The 23,328-nt window shown below is 38.3% G+C and overlaps 1 protein-coding gene across 1 annotated transcript in view; it reads left to right on the forward strand.

The window, feature by feature from the left end:
• Positions 1-20,819, forward strand: part of LOC139294769 (ryanodine receptor 1-like) — a 48,722-nt gene extending 27,903 nt beyond the window's left edge. The window contains exons 75-107 of the mRNA XM_070916684.1: positions 2,585-2,755; positions 2,854-2,913; positions 3,032-3,166; positions 3,330-3,442; positions 3,541-3,637; positions 3,722-3,831; positions 3,944-3,995; positions 4,098-4,172; positions 6,906-7,005; positions 7,108-7,187; positions 7,288-7,364; positions 7,460-7,551; positions 9,945-10,025; positions 10,125-10,213; positions 10,502-10,630; positions 10,711-10,815; positions 15,077-15,158; positions 15,261-16,582; positions 16,843-16,925; positions 17,321-17,480; positions 17,599-17,685; positions 17,825-18,097; positions 18,212-18,342; positions 18,788-18,830; positions 18,910-19,043; positions 19,138-19,198; positions 19,314-19,460; positions 19,543-19,677; positions 19,760-19,916; positions 20,106-20,170; positions 20,257-20,357; positions 20,446-20,497; positions 20,642-20,819. Of these exons, the coding sequence (XP_070772785.1) occupies positions 2,585-2,755; positions 2,854-2,913; positions 3,032-3,166; positions 3,330-3,442; positions 3,541-3,637; positions 3,722-3,831; positions 3,944-3,995; positions 4,098-4,172; positions 6,906-7,005; positions 7,108-7,187; positions 7,288-7,364; positions 7,460-7,551; positions 9,945-10,025; positions 10,125-10,213; positions 10,502-10,630; positions 10,711-10,815; positions 15,077-15,158; positions 15,261-16,582; positions 16,843-16,925; positions 17,321-17,480; positions 17,599-17,685; positions 17,825-18,097; positions 18,212-18,342; positions 18,788-18,830; positions 18,910-19,043; positions 19,138-19,198; positions 19,314-19,460; positions 19,543-19,677; positions 19,760-19,916; positions 20,106-20,170; positions 20,257-20,357; positions 20,446-20,497; positions 20,642-20,737 (4,695 nt within the window). The 3' untranslated portion in view covers positions 20,738-20,819. The remainder of the gene's footprint in view (positions 1-2,584; positions 2,756-2,853; positions 2,914-3,031; positions 3,167-3,329; positions 3,443-3,540; positions 3,638-3,721; positions 3,832-3,943; positions 3,996-4,097; positions 4,173-6,905; positions 7,006-7,107; positions 7,188-7,287; positions 7,365-7,459; positions 7,552-9,944; positions 10,026-10,124; positions 10,214-10,501; positions 10,631-10,710; positions 10,816-15,076; positions 15,159-15,260; positions 16,583-16,842; positions 16,926-17,320; positions 17,481-17,598; positions 17,686-17,824; positions 18,098-18,211; positions 18,343-18,787; positions 18,831-18,909; positions 19,044-19,137; positions 19,199-19,313; positions 19,461-19,542; positions 19,678-19,759; positions 19,917-20,105; positions 20,171-20,256; positions 20,358-20,445; positions 20,498-20,641) is intronic.
• The last annotated feature ends 2,509 nt before the right edge of the window (positions 20,820-23,328 follow it).

A 23,328-nucleotide genomic window follows, 5' to 3' on the forward strand; every position in this document is an offset into this window, starting at 1 on the left:
GCTGTGTCTGCTTAGCCATGAATATTTTTTGTATTATGAGTGGAACAAAACTCAGTTGAGAATTTGTCATTGCTATAAATATATAGTTATTTATATTAATAGAATGTGAAAATCCTGGCAAGAAGTTTCTTAAAAGGAGCAACAGATGGAGTTTGGATCCACTTACACTGTCATTAGCATTGCTATACCGCAGTGTACAAGCCTCTGCACTGACACATAGTCATAGATTGGATCACTTCAGGTTTTATACAAAATTACTGATTTATGTCTGCACTTTAACTAGTGCAAAATTACACATAAGGAAAAACTATAATGAATATTCACTAGGGAGAGACACTCACATTATACTCATAAAGGATCACTGGACAAAAGGGCAAGCCCCGTCTGCGGGCCACCCCCAGTCCTGCCAGTGTGTGAGGGGGGGAGTCTGGAGGCGCTTGATGAAAGTACTCAGCTGTAGAGTTGGGCTCATGGCACTGGGCTTTACACCGAGCCCAAGGTGGCAGTGAGAGCACAGTGCCATCATCCTGTCACTGAGTTTGCTCTTTTTTGATCATAGTTGAGTTGGAGTCTTCTAGTATGTCGTTTGTTTCTTTTTCGTTGAAGGATGGTTGACCTGTAGCTTCTGTAATGCAGCTTGTTGCCACTAGGGGATGATGTTAGTCTTCTCTGTGCTCTTTCTTCTCTCCTCCCTGGAAATGCCATGGTACATCATGGTTTAGTTTCCTTTACACTCCATAGTATCCAAACTAACACATGACTTGATGCTTAACATCACTGAAGCAGACTTCTTAAAACATTTGTTGGGTTCCCCCTTTAGAATGTGCTCAAAATGACCATGAACCTAACCAATACATTAATTCACTCTTATTATCTAAATTATACCCCGAAATGCTTTGCACCCTGTCTCCTCTAAACTAGTCTTCCATAACACATTTTCATCTGGCACATTGAAGCAGAAGCAGTGGTTGATGCACTGAGTTAGTACTTCTGGCACTGGTAGTGTTTGTTATTTAACTTGGATAAGGGGGTGTAGGGCCTCTGGGGTTGACTTATTTGTACACGTCTGACAATGACACCCCAACAAACACCTATGATGGAAAGATTGCTGTTAGAAAGCCTGTAACCGGCCTCTTCTGTTTGTTTTCCCATTTCAGCCCATTAATGAACAGACCTACCTGTAAAATCTGTTTTGTATGTAATTTGTTTTCCCAAGACAAGCTAAGAGTTTACACACTTGAGCCCTGGTAAACAACACCATAATAACTGTACTAAGGTACTAATAGTACTTTCTAGCAGCAATATGTGTAATATCTGAGTTAATGAGTAGTATCAATATCACTTATCACTACAGTCGCCCCCAAGTTAGATTTATTTGTTTCACTTTCTCAATTTGTCCAGTAACTTTGCACCCTACTATTTTGTGTAAGGGGACAGTTACTGTGTGATCTACTGTTATCTACACTTCTATGGCTCAAATGGGAAAACCCTGTTCATAGAGCATGCATTTAATAGACTAAACATTCATATTACAAAATGCTAAAATATTGTAAGCTCCTACATACATTTGCACATCTTGGAGGACTCCAGAAAGAGCAGATAACAGAAGGACTGAACTCTCACAGAGTTCAGAGTCGAGCACAGGGACATATCCCATAGACAGTTGGCTTTACAGTAGGTGTGTGATTTTAACAGCCTGCCACTAATAGGTCTAACTCTAATGTCAAGAGTTTTGTTCTGTAACTTCATCTAATATTTTAATATTTCATCAAGGGCTGCTGTTGTTACAAAATTAAATCACTATTACAAAAAAACACATGAGCTTGTTTTAGCTATTTATCCTGTTCATGGAATGCTGAATGTGTTGTCACTTGAATGAAATCAGTTTTCTGCTGCATGTTTTGTAAATGCAATTTCACGGATTTACTTTCTTATAAGACCCATTCCTTTCAGCCTCCCTTTCCCAAAGCCAGCTATATCCCCACTTTGCCCTCACATTTTCACTATACCCTCTACTTACCAGTCTGAGCTCAGAGAAACAATGATTTTTGTATTTGGGGAATTACAGGAAATAGACACATGTGGGCACTTACTTTTTATTTAGACATTGTTGACAGTAACATGTCTATTAAGAATCCCCAGTGAATGTAGCTGGGTATTTCAACACGGAGAGACCTACAGTTATTGCATAATAAACAGCTTGCAGCACTGTGTAGTGCTCAGTCACGACAAAAGGTAGGATGAACTTCAATAGTTCAATAGCATTAAAACAATCACAAAGGTTTGTCATGAATTTTAATGAATGCTGACTGCGTTGACAAACTCATTTAATGTTTATATTTACTTGTGTATATGTCCAAAGGTAGCATATATATAGAATCAGTTGTATTTTTGCTCTCGGGGTATTGCAGTCGAAAAATTTTTTGATTAGTAATGAGAGCTTATATCCATGAAAGTGACTGCCTGGCATTGAATCAAAGCTGTAATGTGTTTGATACAAAGCAGTGTTAACTGTGGTGTCATACCTCTGGCATTTTATGAGATACTGTGAATGCTTTTTTCGTTTTGTTGTCCCTTTCCTCAGGGTGGAGGCTCAGATACCGAACGTACTAAGAAGAAGAGACGAGGGGATCGTTACTCTGTGCAGACTTCACTTATTGTGGCTGCCTTGAAAAAGATGCTCCCCATAGGCCTCAACATGTGCTCCCCCGCCGATCAGGAGCTAATCAACTTGGCCAAGATCCGATACTCTTTGGTAGTTTTTTCTTCTAACTTTGGATGAACTTTATTCTGGTTTTATCTCCCAAACCATTCTTAGGAGGGCAATGGATGATAAAACTTTTTACTTTACAGAGAGACACAGATGAAGAAGTAAGAGAGTTCCTGCAGAACAACCTTCATCTTCAGGGAAAGGTATAATTTCTGGACTGTTGGTCCGATAGTGTTGTACTTCCAAGGAATCGGAATTGCGATAATAGATTATCAGTCAAAATACATTTCAGAAAGCTCTGTGTCCCTGTGTTGTGGAAAGGTGGACAATCCATCCATGCGCTGGCAGATGGCACTGTACAAAGAGATGGCAGGGAAGGCTGAAGATGCTGACGCTCCAGTGAAAGTTGTCAAGAGAGTGCAGGAGGTTTCTGCTGTCCTCTACCACCTTGAAGTGGTGAGTGGCCATTCTCAACCACATTAACTGCAGTAGACGCATTCTGTTTCTCTAGCACACAGTATGCGCTCACTGACAGAGATGAAAAAAAACAAGATTGTGAGATTACGTGTATATTATTTGAATTACATATATTAGCCAATGTCTACCTTGTCTGGTATAGACGGAGCACCCGTTTAAATCCAAGAAGATGGTGTGGCACAAACTGTTGTCCAAGCAGAGACGCAGGGCGGTGGTCGCTTGCTTTAGGATGACACCACTGTACAACATTCCAAGGTGAGAAAGCTGTACAGTATGGGGTGTTCACAGAATAACTACGGCAGACGTATGAAAATGCAAATACAAGTTGTCTTTTGTTTTGTTTTGCATTGCAGGCACAGAGCTTCAAACATGTTCCTTGAGGGATACAAACGCAACTGGCTTCACACTGAGGGTTACTCATTTGAAGACAGGATGATAGACGACTTATCTGTGAGTGTCGTCTCACATCTGTTTTCCTCTGGAATTGTTTTTTTCTGTGCCGTTACTCACCCTTCCTCTCCCTGTGCATCCCAGAAAGCAATGGAGCAAGAGGAAGGAGATGAAGAGGAGGAGAAAGAAACAAAGCCAGATCCCCTCCACCAGCTTATTCTGCATTTCAGTCGTACTGCTCTAACAGAAAAGAGGTTAGATAGGTCCTCGCTGATATAACAACACTAAAATTCAGAAATGTGGTATAAACACAGGATGACATGTTATTCCTAGTTCATCAATTGTCTTCTCTTGTCCCCATTTCAGTAAACTTGACACAGATCATCTTTATATGGCATATGCCGACATTATGGCAAAGGTGAGTCATTGCAAAGGGTTTTGGCTATGAGCTGAGGTTTGATATGTGCATAATGTACTTTGAAATGCTCATATTTTTTTCTTTTCCTCTCTATCTATTTAGAGTTGTCATATTGGTGAGGAAGAAGAAGGTGGAGAGGAAATGTTGGAAAATGCTGAGGATGAGATGTCCTTTGAGGTGCGACAGTCAGAACTGGTAATGGGCGGCCAGGGGCTAGGGACCAGGAACACAGTGGAGCGGTAGCTCTCAACGCATTGAGTGACCTCATCATCGGCACATTACTTCACAACCACATCTCTCTCTCTGTGTCTTTGTTTTGTCTCATTACCTCTATCTGTTCTGTCTGTTCTGTCTGTGCACTGTCTCTTCTGTTTGTATGTTGGGCTTCATTCATTGTGAGTTGCTTGATTTAGCAACACAAAGCTCCAATCCAGATGCTTTTTTACTGTATCAGTTACAATATGTACCCTAATTCTTTCAAACCCCACTACAACTTGAGACAAAAAGTTCTTGTACTCCAATTTTAACGAGAATTCCATTATTTGAATGTAGCATTTCTGTTTAAAAGGACCTATTAGTCCTGTTTACACTTTTTTTGTGCCTTGAATCTGGATTGGGTCTAATTAGATTAAATTAATTTAATGTAATTTAACATCAACAATAATTAAAATAACAGTCATCACACTAATATAAATTCACCTATTAAAATAAGTAATCAACTCAGCTTGATGGACAATGTAAACCACTTTGGATAAAGTTATGAATATCAAGCAATGTGTAAGAGAAATGTAGCTCAAAGGTTCTCCTGTTACACCACACAGTCCATTCCTCTAGTTTTACTGTAATAGAATTGGAGTGGACTGGCAGGGCTTTTTATACTTTAAAAGGCAACACCAGCTGCCACTGTGCAGGCCTGTACTACATTCCTTATGTCAAGTTTATGAGTCTCACACACTGTACTCATTTATACACACAGTGCTGACTTCACTGTTAGAAGCAACTGGAGCTGAACTATTAAAGAACTTCAATGAGGTTTTTGTTTGTTTGACCATAAACTATTTCTGTGCTTTGTCAACACATATTGCCACTTAAAACTACTAAAAAATATTTATAAATTCAAAAATGCCTTCAAAACGTGTGAGAGCTTATATCAAACTGGGGAGTTAGACATGCTAAAAGACTTGAGCCTTGAGATATTTAAGGAATCTAATTCAAATCTCTTCTGAAAATTATGAATGTGATTTAACACAAACTCTTGACTTGACAATAAATGTCATTCCCCCTAGTTTATATAGCTGTCTCGTTTGTCTTTCTCTCTGTCTCTTTCCCCATTGCTCCATGTAATCCCTCTCACCCTCATAACACCAGTCTTTATTAACTGAATGCTACTGATCAATGTTCCCTTCCCCCACTCACATAGCGTACTGACAGACTACAGTGAAAGCCAGTATAGAACATGCAGCGTTAAAAGCTATGAATTCATACACATAGTCATAGTTTTAAAAGTCAATTAATTCACATCATATAGTGCATAGTTCATAATCAGGTTTCATTAGATAGTCAGGGACTGCAGTGTAAGTTTGAGGTCCAACTGCCCAACACATAGTGGGTAGATCATGGTCAGGCATATGTGGGTGGGTGGGAGGGGGGTTGGGTGTGGGAAGGGAGGGTGGGAGGGAGGGATGAAGGGGGTGGAGGGTTGGGGGTTGTTTTAGGGTCAGGATGTGGGATGCTACAAGTTGATTTGTGATGTGGCTGACCAGAGGAATGTCAATTTGTCCTCTGGATTCAGAGATATTCATTTGATTGCCATTTTCTTTCTATAAATGGCATTTCATTCCCAGTTGGCTCAGTACTATAAATATAGAATTGTGCATCAGCACAAGTAGCAATTAAAGGCCGTTTAGAGCCAGAGCAATGTTTTGCTTTAAGAAGTGGTTCAAACCATTTCTTAAAGCAAAGGCACATTACTATGAAATGCCAAAGAAATGTCTCCGATACAGAGGGATTACAGCTCTCGTCCAAAGTGTGCAGTGCTGCTGCAATAAAGACACTTTGGTAAGCTATATGGCCAAAATGCTTAGCCAACGGGGCTATTTTCTGTAGTCTAACGCTTGCTCCAGTCAGCAAACGTGAAGAAGTAGTGTAACAAATCCATGACTAATAAAGTGCGATGACAGAATGTGTGCAAGAGTCAGACAGGTACTTTAAATGGACAGTAACAGCCCATAAGTGGCAGAATACTTTGATATAAAACAAAGGGGAAACACAAGATGTAACATTGATTTTATTAGTCGGTAATAGATACTTTCTCTAATAGATCACTTTATGTATAGATGTGTAATGCTGCAGTTATGGACCATTTGAAAAGAAATGGTAAGTTGATTAGACAGTAATAAAGTGAAAAGTTAGGGACTTGAGTGAAAGGAGAGTGAATGTGAATTGAAATTGAGAATATGAATGGAATGGACAACTTTTTTTGCATTTAAACAATTAAACACCTGGAACCGGTTGCACCAGCTGTTCGTAAGTTCAAACTTAGCATAGTTCTAATGTAAGTGTTTACTAAGTTTTATGCATGACTAAATTAAAACAGACTTCCTGTTTACATAGTTCATTTTCATTGCTCTTGGTTGGACAGTGCTAGATGTTCCCTAGCAACTGATTTACTTTACTAGCTAAGACATTTTTTAGGTTTTAATCACTAGCTTGAATCTAGCTAGTAGTCACTAAGACATTTATGGGACTTTACAATCAAACTAAGTAATGGATTTATGTATAGCTGGTGCAACCCAATCCTGGTGCCACTGAATGTTTCATCAAAAAAAAATCCACTCTCACTCACCTATTTAAATTCTCTGTGTTATATATAACAGCGCCAAATGCTCATAATGTTTGTGTCTACCCCAGGAAAAAGAAATGGAGAAACAAAGGCTCCTGTACCAGCAGTCCAGACTTCATAATCGTGGTGCTGCAGAGATGGTCCTGCAAATGATCAGTGCCTGCAAAGGTAGTTTTGCTACCTATCTTTGGTCAACACTTTTTTGTCTGGAAACCTGCCTGCACTGGGATTCAGTTTGCCCCCCTTTATGACTTGTCATTTTTCATGTAGGTGAGACTGGCCCAATGGTGACCACAACCCTCAAGCTGGGTATCTCTATCCTTAACGGCGGAAACAGTGAGGTTCAACGGGTATGTGTTCTCAAAACAAGCCCTTTAGATTTTGTCATTTTGAATTTGAAAATACCTTTAAAGGAGCAGTTTTTATGGATTGCCCCCTCTTTTTTGTTAGAAAATGCTGGAGTACTTGAAGGATAAGAAGGATGTAGGCTTCTTTTTGAGTGTCCAGGCACTGATGCAGACTTGCTGGTCAGTTTTCAACTTTTGAATTGTAAAGTAACTTCGGCATATTCATTTGAAGAGTGGAGAGTGCACATCTAAAAATGGGTTTATGTTCTCTGCAGTGTCCTGGATCTAAATGCATTTGAGAGGCAGAACAAGGCAGAGGGGCTGGGCATGGTTTCAGAGGAGGGCACTAGTAAGTCTCCACACTCCGGCAGGCAAAACATCACACCGCAGCTATTATCATGTAACAGATTATCTGCATCGTTTGCAGGCACAGATTACATTGTTGAATACACTTACCTCACCCATCTCATTACACAATAATGTACACAATCGCCAACTATGGGATACAAGTGAAGATGGCACACATTTTGTCTGAATGAGGAATGAAATGCATATACTGTCGACTGCTTTGCTGTCCCCCGTATGCCTCAACAACAAAGTAAACACATTCAAAGCAGATCTGAAAGGTCTATAGAAATTATTCAATTCAATAACTCAAAAATAAGTGAGTAACAAATTATACTGTTATTCATTGTCAAAATCTTGCTTATTTGATATGGTTGAAAATAGGTGTTACATGTGCGAGAGATCTTGGTGTCTTCACTTGACTTGAGGAGTGTACATGTCCAAGAAATCCCAAAGGTTCAGCATTGTAGATCAGACACAACCTGTGCCAAAAACATTGGGTATTTCATATTTTTGAGCAACATCATATACATTTGGAGGGATAATTACAGAGCAGACAACTCTGATTTATCCAGTATCAGATTTTACAATATGGTAAGACCATAATAAGAGTGGTCAAAATTAAAAACCCAAATCAAGAAATGGCTGGTCAAGTGATATTGTTGTTAGTGCCTCATCATTTAAGACGTTCTGAGCATCTATTAATGCATCTTCTTCTAAATGTTTTCCATCTATCATTTAGTGTACAGACTTTAATTTAATTGAATGATTAGTTTCCTAACATTAAATATTATTAACACTTGTTAAAGGATTTGATTTAAGGATTTGTAAGTTTTTTCCTGAGTATGTCTAGTAGTTTGACTTGTTGATTGGGCTTCACCTACTATTTTACCAACTTTTGTCATCTAATTCTGGAGGTTCATTTGAATTTCTACTTGAATGAATTTGCCATGGAATGTTGTTAATCTCCCCCTCCTCATCTCTTAGTCCTCTACTGTTGTCAACACACTGATCCTCTCTCCCTTCCCCACGATCACTGCCACCTCTCCCTTGTCCCTCCTTTCATGGTCCTCAGACTTGAACCTAGATCGGGGTAAATCATGTTTCTGTCCATCTGCCTCTCTGCTCTCTTATTCCTCTTTCTCGCCCCTGTCCCTCTCGCTCCATCACTTCTTTTTCTAACACTGACATTCTACCAAGAGAGGATTGGATGCCTCTGTCCATCTTTCATGTTCATAGCTCGTGTCCCTCCTCACATTTTCTGTTCATTTCAAAAGGCAATGAATGGAATCTGGTCTTTTCTGCTCGTGGAAAACTGCTAAAACTGTGGTTGAAACCTTCATGAAAAATATTTGTTACGAATAGTTTCACAACTTTAATAACTTCTTGACATTTTGTCATATAATTTATAGGGAAGCTGTTCTTATCTTGAAACATGGCATCAAACATTGTTGTAACTGCAGTCAATCTTAAAAACAAATGTGCATCACAAATCTATCCGAATATTATTTTTAACACTATTTAAACACAAACATTTAAAAGAATATTCTACTAGATTCGAGTATACCAACTCTTTGACTTGCTTATAGTTAACTGATAATTCATTTTAAGGATTAAACAGTTACACGGCACCTCCAAGTGCAAGTCTGTTGTAAGTCATTAGCTCAACTCTCCTGTAATTTTTATGCGCCTAAAGAATGTGCTCTCCTTTTCTCTGATGTACTTCATCATGCGCTGGATTCCTTTCAACATTTTGATGGACAATGCCCCAACCTCTCTCACATTTATCTCCGCTGCATTAGTGCAAAGTTGGTGTGTGCTGCATGATTCTCTGTCTGTGTGTCTGTGTGTGTGTTCATTATGGCCAGTGGTGGACTGGGATTTTAAAAAAGGCAACACAGAAATCAAGTAATGTGACCAGTTCACCCCTGAGTACTGCAATGTTTTAACTTTAATGCTGTCTTTCTATCTGTACAACAGTGCGTTATTATTGTCTGCTTACTTTATACGTGTTGTTAATGTGACTGTTTGTCTGATATGTTTCTGTGTTCATTTTTCACTGCAACTTGTTTTTACGTTAACTGTATGCATGTGCTGCTGATGCCTTCTGGACGTTGCTTGGCATTTGATTTTTTTGTCAGACCATTGTCGGACCATAGGCATTTGTATTTCTTCTATTAATATTATTTATATAATTTACTTTTAGTTTTTTAGTTAATTGTAAAAGAGGCGGTTATTAAAGTGTCTGTGACTTAAATCCATTGAGAGATGATGGTAAGTTGAGAAAATAATTTTATTTACACTGCTTATACTCAGTAATCACCAGTAAGACTTTTTACCAAAGTATTTAGTCTGAGCACAACTTGATTTTAGGACGTAAATTAACGCTTTCCTTCATTTCATTTTTTTTTTCAGATGAGAAAGTGATGTCAGATGATGAGTTCACCTGTGACCTCTTCCGTTTTTTGCAGCTGCTTTGTGAGGGTCACAATAATGGTGAGAATGACTCATGTTTCCAAACCAAGTTATACATTTCATTAAAGTTATCATTGTCAAACGTTACTACCATTCAAAATTATCTCTATTTTGCTTCAGACTTTCAGAACTACTTACGGACACAGACAGGCAGCACAACTACCATCAACGTCATCATCTGCACCGTAGATTACCTCCTCCGACTCCAGGTGCATCTTTTAGTTTATCCTAAAAATGGTTCAAAATAAAAGTTTGAAAGGCCACACTGGGGATTATATTGTCACAAAAAACACATATGTAACAGGATGTGCTATTGTGTAGCTGGTTGGTTGGATGTTCCAACTTTGCTATACAGTTTTGCCTTCAATCGTGGGTCATCGAAGGCTTTTTTTTTTGTAGCTCAGATAATCAAGAAAGTCAGATGATCGGGACAGTGTAAGTACTTTGTATATAGTATACAAGTAAAATACTCTACTTACCTCTCTTTTTTTTTCAAGGAGTCTATCAGTGATTTCTACTGGTATTACTCGGGCAAGGACGTCATTGATGACCCAGGCAAAAAGAATTTCTCCAAAGCTATGACAGTGGCAAAACAGATTTTCAACAGTCTAACTGAATATATTCAGGTAAAATTTTAACGAATCAGGCATTTACACTAGCTGGTTGTTTGTTGATTATGAGTGTAACACACAGTTTCCCTCTTCAGGGCCCATGCACAGGCAACCAGCAGTCCCTGGCCCACAGCAGGCTGTGGGATGCTATTGTCGGGTTCCTTCATGTCTTTGCCCACATGATGATGAAGCTGGCACAGGTACGCACAAACAATTTAATTAATCAAATATACAAATGAAAAATATTTATTTGCTGTAAACATAGCAAAATTAAGGAAACACAAACTCAGTGTTGCCTTTCTGCAATGGCATATCTGGACTGAGCTCCCTGGCCTCAAATCTACACTTATAAGATCAATATTGACAGAATAGTCAATAATCTGTTATACAACTTTGATCTCATGACATATTTTATTTTCAGTGACCATGAAATCCATTAAATTAATGAAACCATGAAAGGCACGATGCTCTTTAGTGCCAAATGTTACCCCACTTGTGCACTGGTGCTCATTTTTTGTTTCATTTTGGCTATCTGTAGTTATCATGAGTATCAGAAGTGAGGGTTAACATAGCACTTATTGTGCATTATGTTAGTGGAAGTTCAGTAAATCACCCCATCATTGCCAAGCCTTCAGGAATGTCTGTGGATGTTCACTCGAGTTTACCTCTACTGGGTATATATACATAAAACAGTATAAACCATATAATGGCTCCTTACATGTGCATGTTGTCACAGGCCTAATAGTGAACATGCTTGCAAAGTTTTGTTTAATAGGTGGCCAGTACACACTGCATTCAATATGCCTGAACATTACATTTAGAGAGAGAAGTCACTTTGGATTTCTTGAAGTATTTCAACCATTTATTTGTACCTCCAGTATGGGCTGTTTTCAAAGTGGTTCTTCACATTCACATTAATTCTGAATTGACGCCTTTTTCACCGAAGACATTTTGACGTGTCACAGTAGGAAGGTGTAAATAATCAAGTGAATGATGGCTGAATTCCATATAGCTGCTTTGGTTTCAGGGTCCTGGTATTGTGCATGCTGGCTCACTGTCAGGCTGTCATGGCTTTTTCGGACACTTGAAGTCAAAATGTCTTCTGTAAAAAAAGGATAAAATGAACTTAAAGGTCAATCAACTAATTAACAAACCAACCTGACCGAAAGAAAGTGTGGAATCACATTGATTTCAGATTATATGGTGCAGCTTTATTGCTACAAATGAAAGGTGAAATACTTTGAGGGAACTCACATGGCTTTTCCCCTCTATACAGTGCTGCAGTCATCCTCTGTGGATGACTGAGGCCAATGGCACACCTTTATTATTAGCACAGTGTTTTGCATGCATAACCCTTTAATCATACATTCAAGTTCAGAGCCAAGCCATTCTTCATTCCCAGCTCAGCATACTGTAAACATATATGATGCACCTAACAAAAAATTACTCTCCCGTGCGCTTTCCTTCTCGACCTGATATTCTCAAAGTATCAGCTGTTCTGTTTCGCTCGTTGTATTTGAAATACTATGGTAAACCAGTGAACAGGGAATATTTTAAATGTGTAATTCCAAAAAGTAAACTAATCATAGTACAGTATGTAAAAGATGTGATGTGTTGTTTAGTGTGTAAATTTATACTAGCCCAAACATTGTTTTACTGTCAAACAAAAGAAAATATTTGAGTATTTGAATGTTTTTAATTGTTTAACAACTGAATAATTCATTTATTATTTAAACTGTCTTCCACATGGTCAATGCAGGGTAAAGTATGTATCCATTTTATTTATCTATTGATGTGATATTGTGTTTACTAGTTTGTAATTTATTCAATGTTGGTTTCCCTTATCAGTTTGTTTTATAGCCACCTGCTTTTAAAGATGTAATAAGAATACTTGATTTTCAATGTCTTAATTAGGGGTTTGAATATTATGGAAGATCTAAAATGGCTAAATTAATACAAATAAAATAAAGAACAAAGGTAAATACAATACGCATTGTTATTTGTATTTCCTTTTTATGTTTGCATTAATGTGTCGTGATTAAATTAAAAACAGATTAGTAGCTTTTGTCTTTAACAACTGAATGAGTTGTTTTTCTTTGTGACGTGACTTTTCCATGCCACACTAAACTCAAATTACAACACAGAAAACAAAGTCAGAAGGTGTATTGCATTTCAGTGTTGTCCAGCAGAGGGCAGCTTCAACCTGCCAATACTAAATGCAAACCGCTGTCCTTAGTTTTCATGAGGAGATGCAAGGGAGCTTTTTCTTTTTTGAAAACCTATTTATTTAGTTATTAAAGACACAAAGCTAAATAATGTTCCTTTTAGCATATGTTTTGCATTTAATTGTGACAAATGCATACATGAAAAGGAAATACATATTACAATGTGGAGTGTATTTCACTTTATTTCTCTGATTGATTTATTTTAATTTAAACGTTTTAAATCTTCCACAGTAAATAGAAGTATTTTTTTGTTGTTGCTTGAGCTCAATATCAAAACCAAGCACAAGATAGAAGGTGAGTTTGAAAAAGCAAATTGAGTCATTGTGAAGTCACAACAACCTCAACCCATGTCATGCAACCAAGACAAAGCTTTCAGGTCAGGTCATTAAACCACATGTATGACCTTTTCACATGCATTTTGGAATTTATTTTTCTCCCTGAAAGTAGTTATTTAAAAGAAATAATGATAAATTCAATATAGCCACCAATTACTTAGTTGACCTTTTAGCCAGAATTCATCAGTTTTGATGGCTATTCAAAGAGTAGAAAGTTTTGCATTTTTAAAAAGCAGGTGAACATCAACTTGCGTCTCATAAATTAGACAGAAATAAGAAAAGAATGTATTCTGTGAGACCTAAATGTTTCCCCACTCTGCAGTTACACATTACTGTAGTAAAATCCCACAGCATACCAAGTTACTGTATAATTCTAATACAAATGTCAAATCAAAATGGAGAAATCATAAAGAAAACACACACAAACAGATCCTAAGAGAATACTCGGATGAAGATATGATCACAAGGTCGCAAAGTACGTTTTTATCAGGTCATAGCATCTTTTTCTAAACCCTTGAGTAAAATCTTGAGGCACGCCTACTTATGCATGCTGTACCACATTAGGCCACAGACATACAGAATATGAATTTCCAGGCACAGCAATATTCTCCTTACTACAAAGCGTTTTACCTTGTTAGGCCATTACCAGTACATGTACAGCACCAGGAATTTTAAAACCAACAACGATATAATTAACAACAAGCATCATTTTTGCTGAATCAGTTAATTCATAACAAAGAAGCAGGTGACTACAAAACTTCCTGAGAGTGGGACCGACTTTTAACCTCCACTGTTGGAGTATACACTTTAATATGAGATTATTTGGTGTTGAAATATACATTTTAATGTGACATCCACTTTGTGTGCACACATATAACAGGGGTTACGATTCTGTTGCCATTTTCTTTCACTAACAATTAACCTGAAGGAATTTGCTTTTTATTTGTGTTGTGTTGTTTTGTGGCTTCTGTGTTGCTTTGGTTTTTAACACTATTTAAGCATTAATATAACATTAGTATATACTATAACATAGTTTAACATTAGTATTATTTGTATAGTATATATATTTGAACATGTGTTTCATGGAATTCAATTCATCTTCCAACTGAAGTTCTGTTACAATTCGTAGCAATCCATGGCATATATAGGATGAGACAATGTATGTCCAAACACAAACCATGTGAAGAAAATAAGATCATGCCATTGGCATCAAAAAGTATTTCCAACCGAAGACTATATTGGCTGAGTTCCTGTTTCTCTGGATGAAGGAGTAATGAATTGAATAATGAATTAGCAGGTGGTGTAGTGTTTGTTTTCAATGAAAACCTGTAGATGTTTCCGTGGAAACAGGCGGCGACAACAGTGTTGCAGATGTAACCTTTATTGATGTCCCAAGATGTCCGTTTGTGTCACAAAAGTTTCAGCTATTAAATCTAATTCTCATGTAATCTCTATTTAGATGGCATTTAACTTGTTTTTACGTTTCATATCCGAAAATATAGATATATTAATAAGAAGAAGAAATAACTAATTAACAAATGTGTTGAAACCAGAATTTATGTAAAGCTGGAGGAGGCATTCAAGATTTCCTAAACCATTTTTACATATTCTCTCAGCATGAGGTTATTTAACTTATTTTTGCAGCACCCTCTTTGTTGTGAATGTGAGTGTATGCAGCACAAAGTATCTTGAATGTACGCCTCATATCATAACAACTATATGTTGTTACTATATGTTGAGATAATTTTGTGTGATAACTGTTGACACTTTTGACTTGTGTTTTCCGCTTCACCAATGACTATTGCATCTCTATAAATCTATGTAAACCCCTTATGTTTTAAAATTATATGAATATCGGCTGTCATTACTGTAAGATCTTGTGCATCTTTTTATGGTCACAGGACTCCAGCCAGATCGGTCTTCTGAAGGAGCTTCTAGACCTGCAGAAAGACATGGTTGTTATGTTGCTCTCACTATTAGAGGGTAAAAGAGTTTCCATCTGTTGTTTAGTTTTCAACATATTTCATCTCTTCCCGTCTTGTCCTTTTCAAACCTGTTTGATTTTTTTTTCTCTGCATTATTCAGGAAACGTGGTAAATGGTACAATTGCCCGCCAGATGGTGGACATGTTGGTAGAGTCCTCCAGCAACGTGGAGATGATCCTCAAGTTCTTTGACATGTTCCTCAAACTGAAAGACATTGTGGCTTCGGATGCTTTCCGTGATTACGTCACAGACCCTCGAGGGCTCATCTCCAAGAAGGACTTCCAGAAGGCCATGGACAGTCAGAAACAGTACTCCCCTTCTGAGATCCAGTTTCTTTTGTCTTGCTCAGAAGCAGATGAGAATGACATGATCCACTATGAGGAGTTCGCCAATCGCTTCCAGGAACCTGCTAAGGACATCGGGTTCAACATCGCAGTGCTGCTCACCAACCTGTCTGAGCACGTCCCCCATGACACCAGGCTACAGAACTTCCTAGAACAAGCAGAGAGTGTGCTGAACTACTTCCGCCCCTTCCTAGGCCGTATTGAAATAATGGGAGCCAGCAGAAAGATTGAGCGCATCTACTTTGAAATCAGTGAAGTAAATCGCAGACAGTGGGAGATGCCCCAGGTCAGAGAGTCCAAACGACAGTTTATCTTTGATGTTGTCAATGAGGGCGGCGAATCAGAGAAGATGGAAATGTTTGTCAACTTCTGTGAGGACACCATCTTTGAGATGAATATAGCCTCCCAAATTTCAGAGCAGGAGGAAGAAGAAAAAGGGGAAGAAGATGACGAAGGAGATGAAGTTGGAGGTGAGGGAGGACCAGGAGGGGGAGCAAGTGGAGGAGGTGATGAGGACAGTAATGGAGAGGAAGGGCAGCCTGAATCAAGCTCTGCCTTTGCAGACTTCATAAACAGCATGTTAAGCTTCCTCAGCATTTTCACCTTCCGTAATCTTCGCAGACAATATCGCAGAGTGAGAAAGATGAGCATCAAGGAGATTGTAGTGGCTTTGTCCACTTTTTTTTGGACCATCCTAATGAGTATACTGCACTTCATTTACAATGTGTGCAAAGGCTTCTTTATGATCATCTGGCAAACATTGTTTGGAGGTGGCCTAGTGGAGGGAGCTAAAAATATCACCGTGACTGAGATTCTAGCAAGCATGCCAGATCCCACCCAGGATGATGTGCATGGAGATGGACCAGGTGAGCCAAGGACAGGGGAAGAACAAGACACTGGAGGTGTAACAGACACTGGAGAGACTGGGAGTGGAGAGGAGGAAGAAGAGGATACCCAGGAAAAAGAGGGTGGGAGGATACCAGGTGTTGATGCTCCAGGTGGACTTGGAGACATGGGTGTAGAGTCACCTGTTGAACCTCCAACTCCTGAGGGAACTCCCATAACCAAGAGAAAAGTGGTGAGTTGTTTGCTCCTTAGGTGAATAAAAATGTTTGTAAATATTAGCTAATTCTCTGGGTGGTTATTAATCCAGTTACTCGGTGGTTACATATCCAGTTTTAAATTTACACAATTCTGTGTATTGACAGACCTCTCCCAAAATTTTAGACAGAAAAAGAAAAAGATCAAATCTTGTGCAGTATATTTGTTTTTATTTTTTATTTGTTTGAAAGGCTAAAGTGTTGTTGGCTATTGTGTGTTCTTTTTGTTTTGTTACAGCCACCAGAAGAGATTGATGCCAGCCAGAAACCACCTGAACCTGTCCCTGTAGAAGAACCTCCTCCAGAGCCTGAAAAGGCTGAGTAAGAGTCTTGAGTTGTTTCCTTGTCTACATTGTGTTGTTCTCAGCATATGTTCTCTCTGCCACGGTTCTACATACTATAGATAAGAATATTTCACTCAAACAATTTGGGATGGCTTGATGTTTGTGTTCTGAATTCACAGCTTTGGTAAATGCCTTGAATCATTTCCATGCAGCAATTTATTGAGCTAACTGCCAGAATACTGCACCATCAACATACCACTACCACTATATAATGCACAGTACACTTACAGTATTACTATACAGTATAGAATAGGGCCTCTCTGTAGGGGATGTGAGAGACATAGGCAGACAGATGGCAAATTCAAAGTGTTGCACGTCTATGTTGATGAAATACAGAAATAAAGCAATAACCCCACTGTGTTTGGTTGTCAGTGTTGAAACTGGAGAGAAAGCAGAGAAAGAATCCCCGAGCCAGGAGGAAGAAAAGCCAGAAGAACCGAAGAAATCTGCGAAGAAAAAGGAAAAGAAGCCGAAAAGGGAAGGAGGTTTTCAAATCTGGACTGAGCTGGAAACCCAAAGAAATAAATTTATGGTGACAAATTTGCTAGTATTTGATTTCAGAATGGATTCGTCAGCATAATTTTAATGTCACTCTGCACTTACCGACTCACTAATCAGCTGAAAAATATATATTTATCTCTCTTTTGTAGAACTACCTCTCCAGAAACTTCTACAACCTGCGTTTTCTGGCTCTGTTCCTCGCATTTGCCCTGAACTTCATTCTGTTGTTCTACAAGGTAAAACGATCATTTCATATTTGAGTGATTTTGTTGTACTTATTCTTATTTTTTTCCTTGTGTTTGTACTTAATTATGTCTGTTATGTCTGTAAGACTATCTGTGAGGTTCAGTCAAAGAAAGTTCCACTGTCCTTTAGGTGTCTGACACCCCGCCTGAGGGCGATGACATGGAAGGATCTGGAATGTCGGAGGGAAGTGGTCTGTTTGAAGGCTCTGGATGGTTTGAAGGCTCAGGGGAAGAGGCTGAGGGATCTGGAATGAATGAAGGAGGAGATGAGGACGAGGAAGACGTCCCAATTTATTTCTATTTAGAGGAGAGCACTGGCTACATGCAGCCCACATTGGCCTTCCTTGCCGCTCTGCACACAGTCATCTCATTCATCTGTATCATCGGCTACAACTGCCTCAAGGTATGATGGGAAAACGATAAAAAATTGATTTTGAAAAACCAGTTTTGTTGCCAGAAAATGAGTCCAAAAACTTGCATACCTCGGTTAAACAGCATTTGCAATTGTTTCTGTCAGATTCCACTAGTGATCTTCAAAAGGGAGAAAGAACTTGCTAGAAAGCTGGAGTTTGACGGCCTCTACATCACTGAGCAGCCTGAGGATGATGACATTAAGGGCCAGTGGGACCGACTGGTCCTGAATACACCGTATGTCAGAATCAGAATCAGGATCAGAATCAGAAACTGTTTATTGCCAAGTAACATACATTACAAGGAATTTGCCGTGGTCTGATGGTGCTAATGTTTTGACATCAAACATGTAAAAATAAAGGTAAAAGAATAAGATAAGATAAATAACAAACCAAAATAAAGTGTCCAGATAAAGTGTCCAGTAGGGGGTGCGTGTGTTAATGTTTCGCAGGGGGGACAAGGGCGGTGTACGTTAATATAACATATAACTTGTGTTTGTGTTGGGGGGAGGAATAAAGAAAATGTGGATAATGTGGATAAAGAATAATTATAAATAATAATTTGTCCACTATCAGATGTTTCTTAATAGTGTCAAGATTAATTTGGCACATAAGAAAACTATTTCAAATACCAACAGCTTTTCTTTCTTAATTTGATGAAATGATGTCCCTTTTTTTCACAGGTCCTTCCCAAACAACTATTGGGATAAATTTGTCAAACGAAAGGTGAGTCGTGTTTGATTTTAGTGGTTTTGAAATGGGCTCTGTAGAGCATGTTAACGTGTAATGTAATGTCTGTGTCCAGGTTCTGGATAAGTACGGAGACATTTATGGCAGAGAAAGAATCGCCGAACTCCTGGGTGTTGATTTAGCCTCCCTGGATGTGAGTCAACAACATGAGAAGAAACAGGAGGAACCAGACAACTCTGTGTTTGCATGGTACAGTACATATTTAACTGACAAAGTTTAGATATTGTTCTTCAAAAGTAATAAATTAAAATTCATATCAACCACCATTGTATCTTTTTTTTAGGATGACCTCCATTGACATCAAGTACCAGATATGGAAATTTGGCGTTGTGTTCACAGACGGTGTAAGCAAACCCATATTTACTTGCAAGTTGCACAATAGACTATACTATACTATACTATGTGAACACGACCGTTCCTCTAAGAACTGAAATAACCTTCGCTGTTATCTCTTTGTAGACTTTCCTATATCTCTGTTGGTACACGATAATGTCTTTGCTCGGCCATTACAACAACTTCTTCTTCGCCTGCCACTTGCTGGATATCGCCATGGGTGTCAAGACTCTGCGCACTATCCTGTCCTCAGTCACACACAATGGCAAACAGGCAAGTGCAGAAGAAACTCATTGGTGTGAATTTTGTTTCAGTTGGAATGTACTAAGTCCTGTTTCCTTCTCGTCTCTGCTAGCTCATGATGACGGTGGGCTTGTTGGCTGTGGTGGTGTATCTCTACACTGTGGTTGCCTTCAATTTCTTCCGCAAGTTTTACAACAAGAGTGAGGATGAAGATGAACCAGATATGAAATGTGACGACATGATGACTGTAAGTCACAGTTGATATAAATATGTGTTCTTTGATACATTCATGTCTGCACGACTTACCAATTGATTTCTTTACTTGGCAGTGTTACCTGTTCCACATGTACGTGGGTGTACGTGCTGGAGGAGGAATTGGAGACGAGATCGAGGATCCTGCTGGAGATGAATACGAGCTTTATCGAGTGGTCTTCGATATAACGTTCTTCTTCTTCGTCATTGTCATTCTGCTGGCCATTATTCAGGGTAAAGACAATGCTGGCGGGGAAGGGATGTCATGTTATTGGGTACTAACATTGGTGTGAAGAAAAAAGGAACAATGCTTTTAGAGCCTTCCTTGAAACTGTTAATAAAGGAGAGATTTTAAGGTATGTTTGGCACTTGACAGATTTTATAAACACCTCTAATTACAATGTGACTGTACAAATACTGTAGGTCTGATCATTGATGCCTTTGGAGAACTCAGAGACCAACAAGAGCAGGTCAAGGAAGACATGGAGGTACAGTATAATACGTTAAGTTGACACTTAATGTACCTAATGTACGCAAAACAGGACTTTAATCCTCATCACTGTTTTTTGTGCAGACAAAATGCTTCATATGTGGCATTGGAAGTGACTACTTTGATACAACTCCACACGGCTTTGAGACCCACACTTTAGATGAACACAACCTGGCCAATTACATGTGAGTGTACCTCCTCTGTGTTACAGCATGTATGCATGTATGTGTGCGTGTACAAATGAGAAAATATTAACACGTGAGTCCTTTTCAGGTTCTTCTTAATGTACCTTATCAACAAAGATGATACAGAGCACACTGGGCAGGTCAGTCTGAATTGTTTTATTACAGTCTTTTAATTGTTGTTTTATTATTATTATAACGTTATAAAACAGTCTTCAGCTTCTTTCAGTTTGTTGTCTCATGCAGTGTCCTCCTTTGAATTCTTGTTCTTACCTCCTCTGTTTTAGGAGTCATATGTGTGGAAGATGTACCAGGAGCGTTGTTGGGACTTCTTCCCTGCTGGAGACTGTTTCAGAAAGCAATATGAGGATCAACTCTCCTAGCCAACAAATACTTTACACATACAGAGGGAAGATGACAACTCTTGAACTGAACTGCTACTTCTGTTCATCATTCCTGACAAAATTTCACAGCAAATTGATTTTGTCATGAAAAATGCAAAATTATTTTTCTTGGAACGATTAACAGCATGAACATTACAAGAAACTTTGGTAACTTCAAAGCAGAGCAATTGGCAATGCCAGTCAAGAAGGAAACTTTTTATATGCAAACAGGATTCACGCCAGGTTTGGTCATTTATTTAATCATATGTCAAATTGCATAAAAATGTGCCTCTTTACCAATTTAAGGACATTATGGGTTTCCATAGATTAGATTCTTTTGTTGTCCGTTGAGGAGGAGAGGATCAAATATGGATTCATGTTAATGTGAGAATATGATAAAGTGCCTCAGCAGTAACACAAGTTGCATCAACTACCACATATGTAACAGAACGTAGTTGCTAGGGAGTTAGCTTCAAACTTTGCCTTTGTCTTTCTATGTAATCGATAGTTTTATTCAAATTCATTATATGTTTCCTTTGTGATTATTGTGTCACTATTTATGTCTCAATGAGTCAATGAGTTTTCTTCAGATACTGCATATATGTTTGATTTTAAATTATTTATTTATTGTTTTTCAAGACAATGTAAAGTCTGTGATGATGAATCAATTCTGTATAAGACTGTGACATTGATTTGATCTTGTACTTATTAGCATCATACTGTATGTATGTGATCAGTAGTGATGTGACTACACTGTCCTGTCTGAATCTGCATTATTTATTATGGATTCAATTATTGTTCTATTAATATATTCTACTAAATTATATAAGTGGTGTTCAGAAGGTATTTCAATTTAGATGGTCAGTTGGCGCCTTCACAAAGACATGAAGGGTTATCACATTTACAACCCTGATGCGTTCTGCTATTTTTACAATTGAATTTTCTTCCTCTTCTAGATAAGTATGTGACAATAAATGTTTGTGTTAATATTTTAGTCTGACCGGATAACAGCAACCTAAATGTGCAGGATTTCAGATGACAAGACACTAAATTGCACAGCAAAGGACTCAACATGACCTAATCTAAATGCAGCCATATAATCGTATTTTCATGACTGCTGTGGGACTGGTGAAAGGTCAATTATAGTGAAAAAAAATAAATGTGCATCTCAGGGCCTTAGCATTCTGGCTACTGTTGGCTTATCGTTCACAGTGATGGATTGATTACGTTTACTAATTGAAGTAGATGTCTCAGCAGTTGTTTTGTGTACCGTTTGGATTTGAGAAGGAATGAGCCCAAGAGGTTTAGTGAAACTGATTTAAAATTACTTTTAATTCTGTGTATTTCAAACTGAATTGATATTAAAGAAAAATATTTAAAAAAACAAAGAATCATGCTGGTAAGTCATTTAACTCTGCACACACTACAGCAGTTTGTGTAGCATCTCATCACAACCCATTTTCATACCAAGCTGTTGAACTGTGGCCCTGTGGAACATCCCGGCTGAATGGGGATTAAGGCTGAGCATTAAAACTCACATTGAGCCTCATGCTTTTCACCCATCCTGTCCTCAAACATTTCTCTCCAAGCCCGTGAGACTGAGATACATCGACTGTTAACATGAGCGTCTCGGGGATCCACCATGGGATGCTCAGGATGTATGGTGAGTGATGGTCCTCTGCTTCACTGAGCTGTGGTGACATTTTCTGAGCAAATATTATTTCCTCTCTTATAACTAGTGATAGGATAGGATAGTTTTGCATTTCTCAGTAGATTTTATGGTATTTTCCAAATTTGATGTCTGTTCACTATCAAGCTTTCATAAATGCTCATCTTGTTTATATTTTGTTCTGAGAGAAAACAAACATTGTACATTTTTAATTGGATTCTGCACCACGAAGGTGTGATGATGTTGATAATTGGTCAGTAGGATGATAAGTGTATTTTGTGTGTCAGTGTTTGCCCAAACTCATTAGAGCTTTGTTCCCAAAATGACACATTACAGCATGTTATGATATTGTTAACAGAGTTAACAAGAGTCCTGTTGAGTTTGATTTGATGAGAAAATAATCTTAACCACTAAATCATCCATTATCAACCAAGTGTTATAACAGGATATTCAAAAACTGAATTATATTTTTATCCAAAATAAATGTAGAGCATTATGAAATGGTTTGCATTCAATAGCCACAGCTGTACGGCAAACCCTAAAAAAATATAATCTCAAGATGTAGCCGAATACACTCTAAAAAGATTAGTATATCAGACTGAATCTCAGTTGCTGATATTGTCACTCTGTTATGTGCTTTAATATAGTGTGTCCATGTGTTTTTTACCGTATGTACTGTATATAGAACGAGTAAATCCAGATGTGTGCGTGTGATTACGTTAGATCTAGATAGATGTGCACACTGGTCCACATCGTCTGATTGGTTGAGCCCAACATCCACAGCCCCTTGATCCTCCAACCATCTGACTCCCTCTAATCTTTGGGGATGATAGAATGAGTGTTCATGCTTTAATCCAGCTGTACACTGCTCCCACTGCTACCATGATCACTGTGGCCATGCTTAATATTGTCAACAAGCTTT

Source organism: Enoplosus armatus, chromosome 13 (assembly GCF_043641665.1).
Source record: "Enoplosus armatus isolate fEnoArm2 chromosome 13, fEnoArm2.hap1, whole genome shotgun sequence".
Taxonomy (NCBI): Eukaryota; Metazoa; Chordata; class Actinopteri; order Centrarchiformes; family Enoplosidae; genus Enoplosus; species Enoplosus armatus.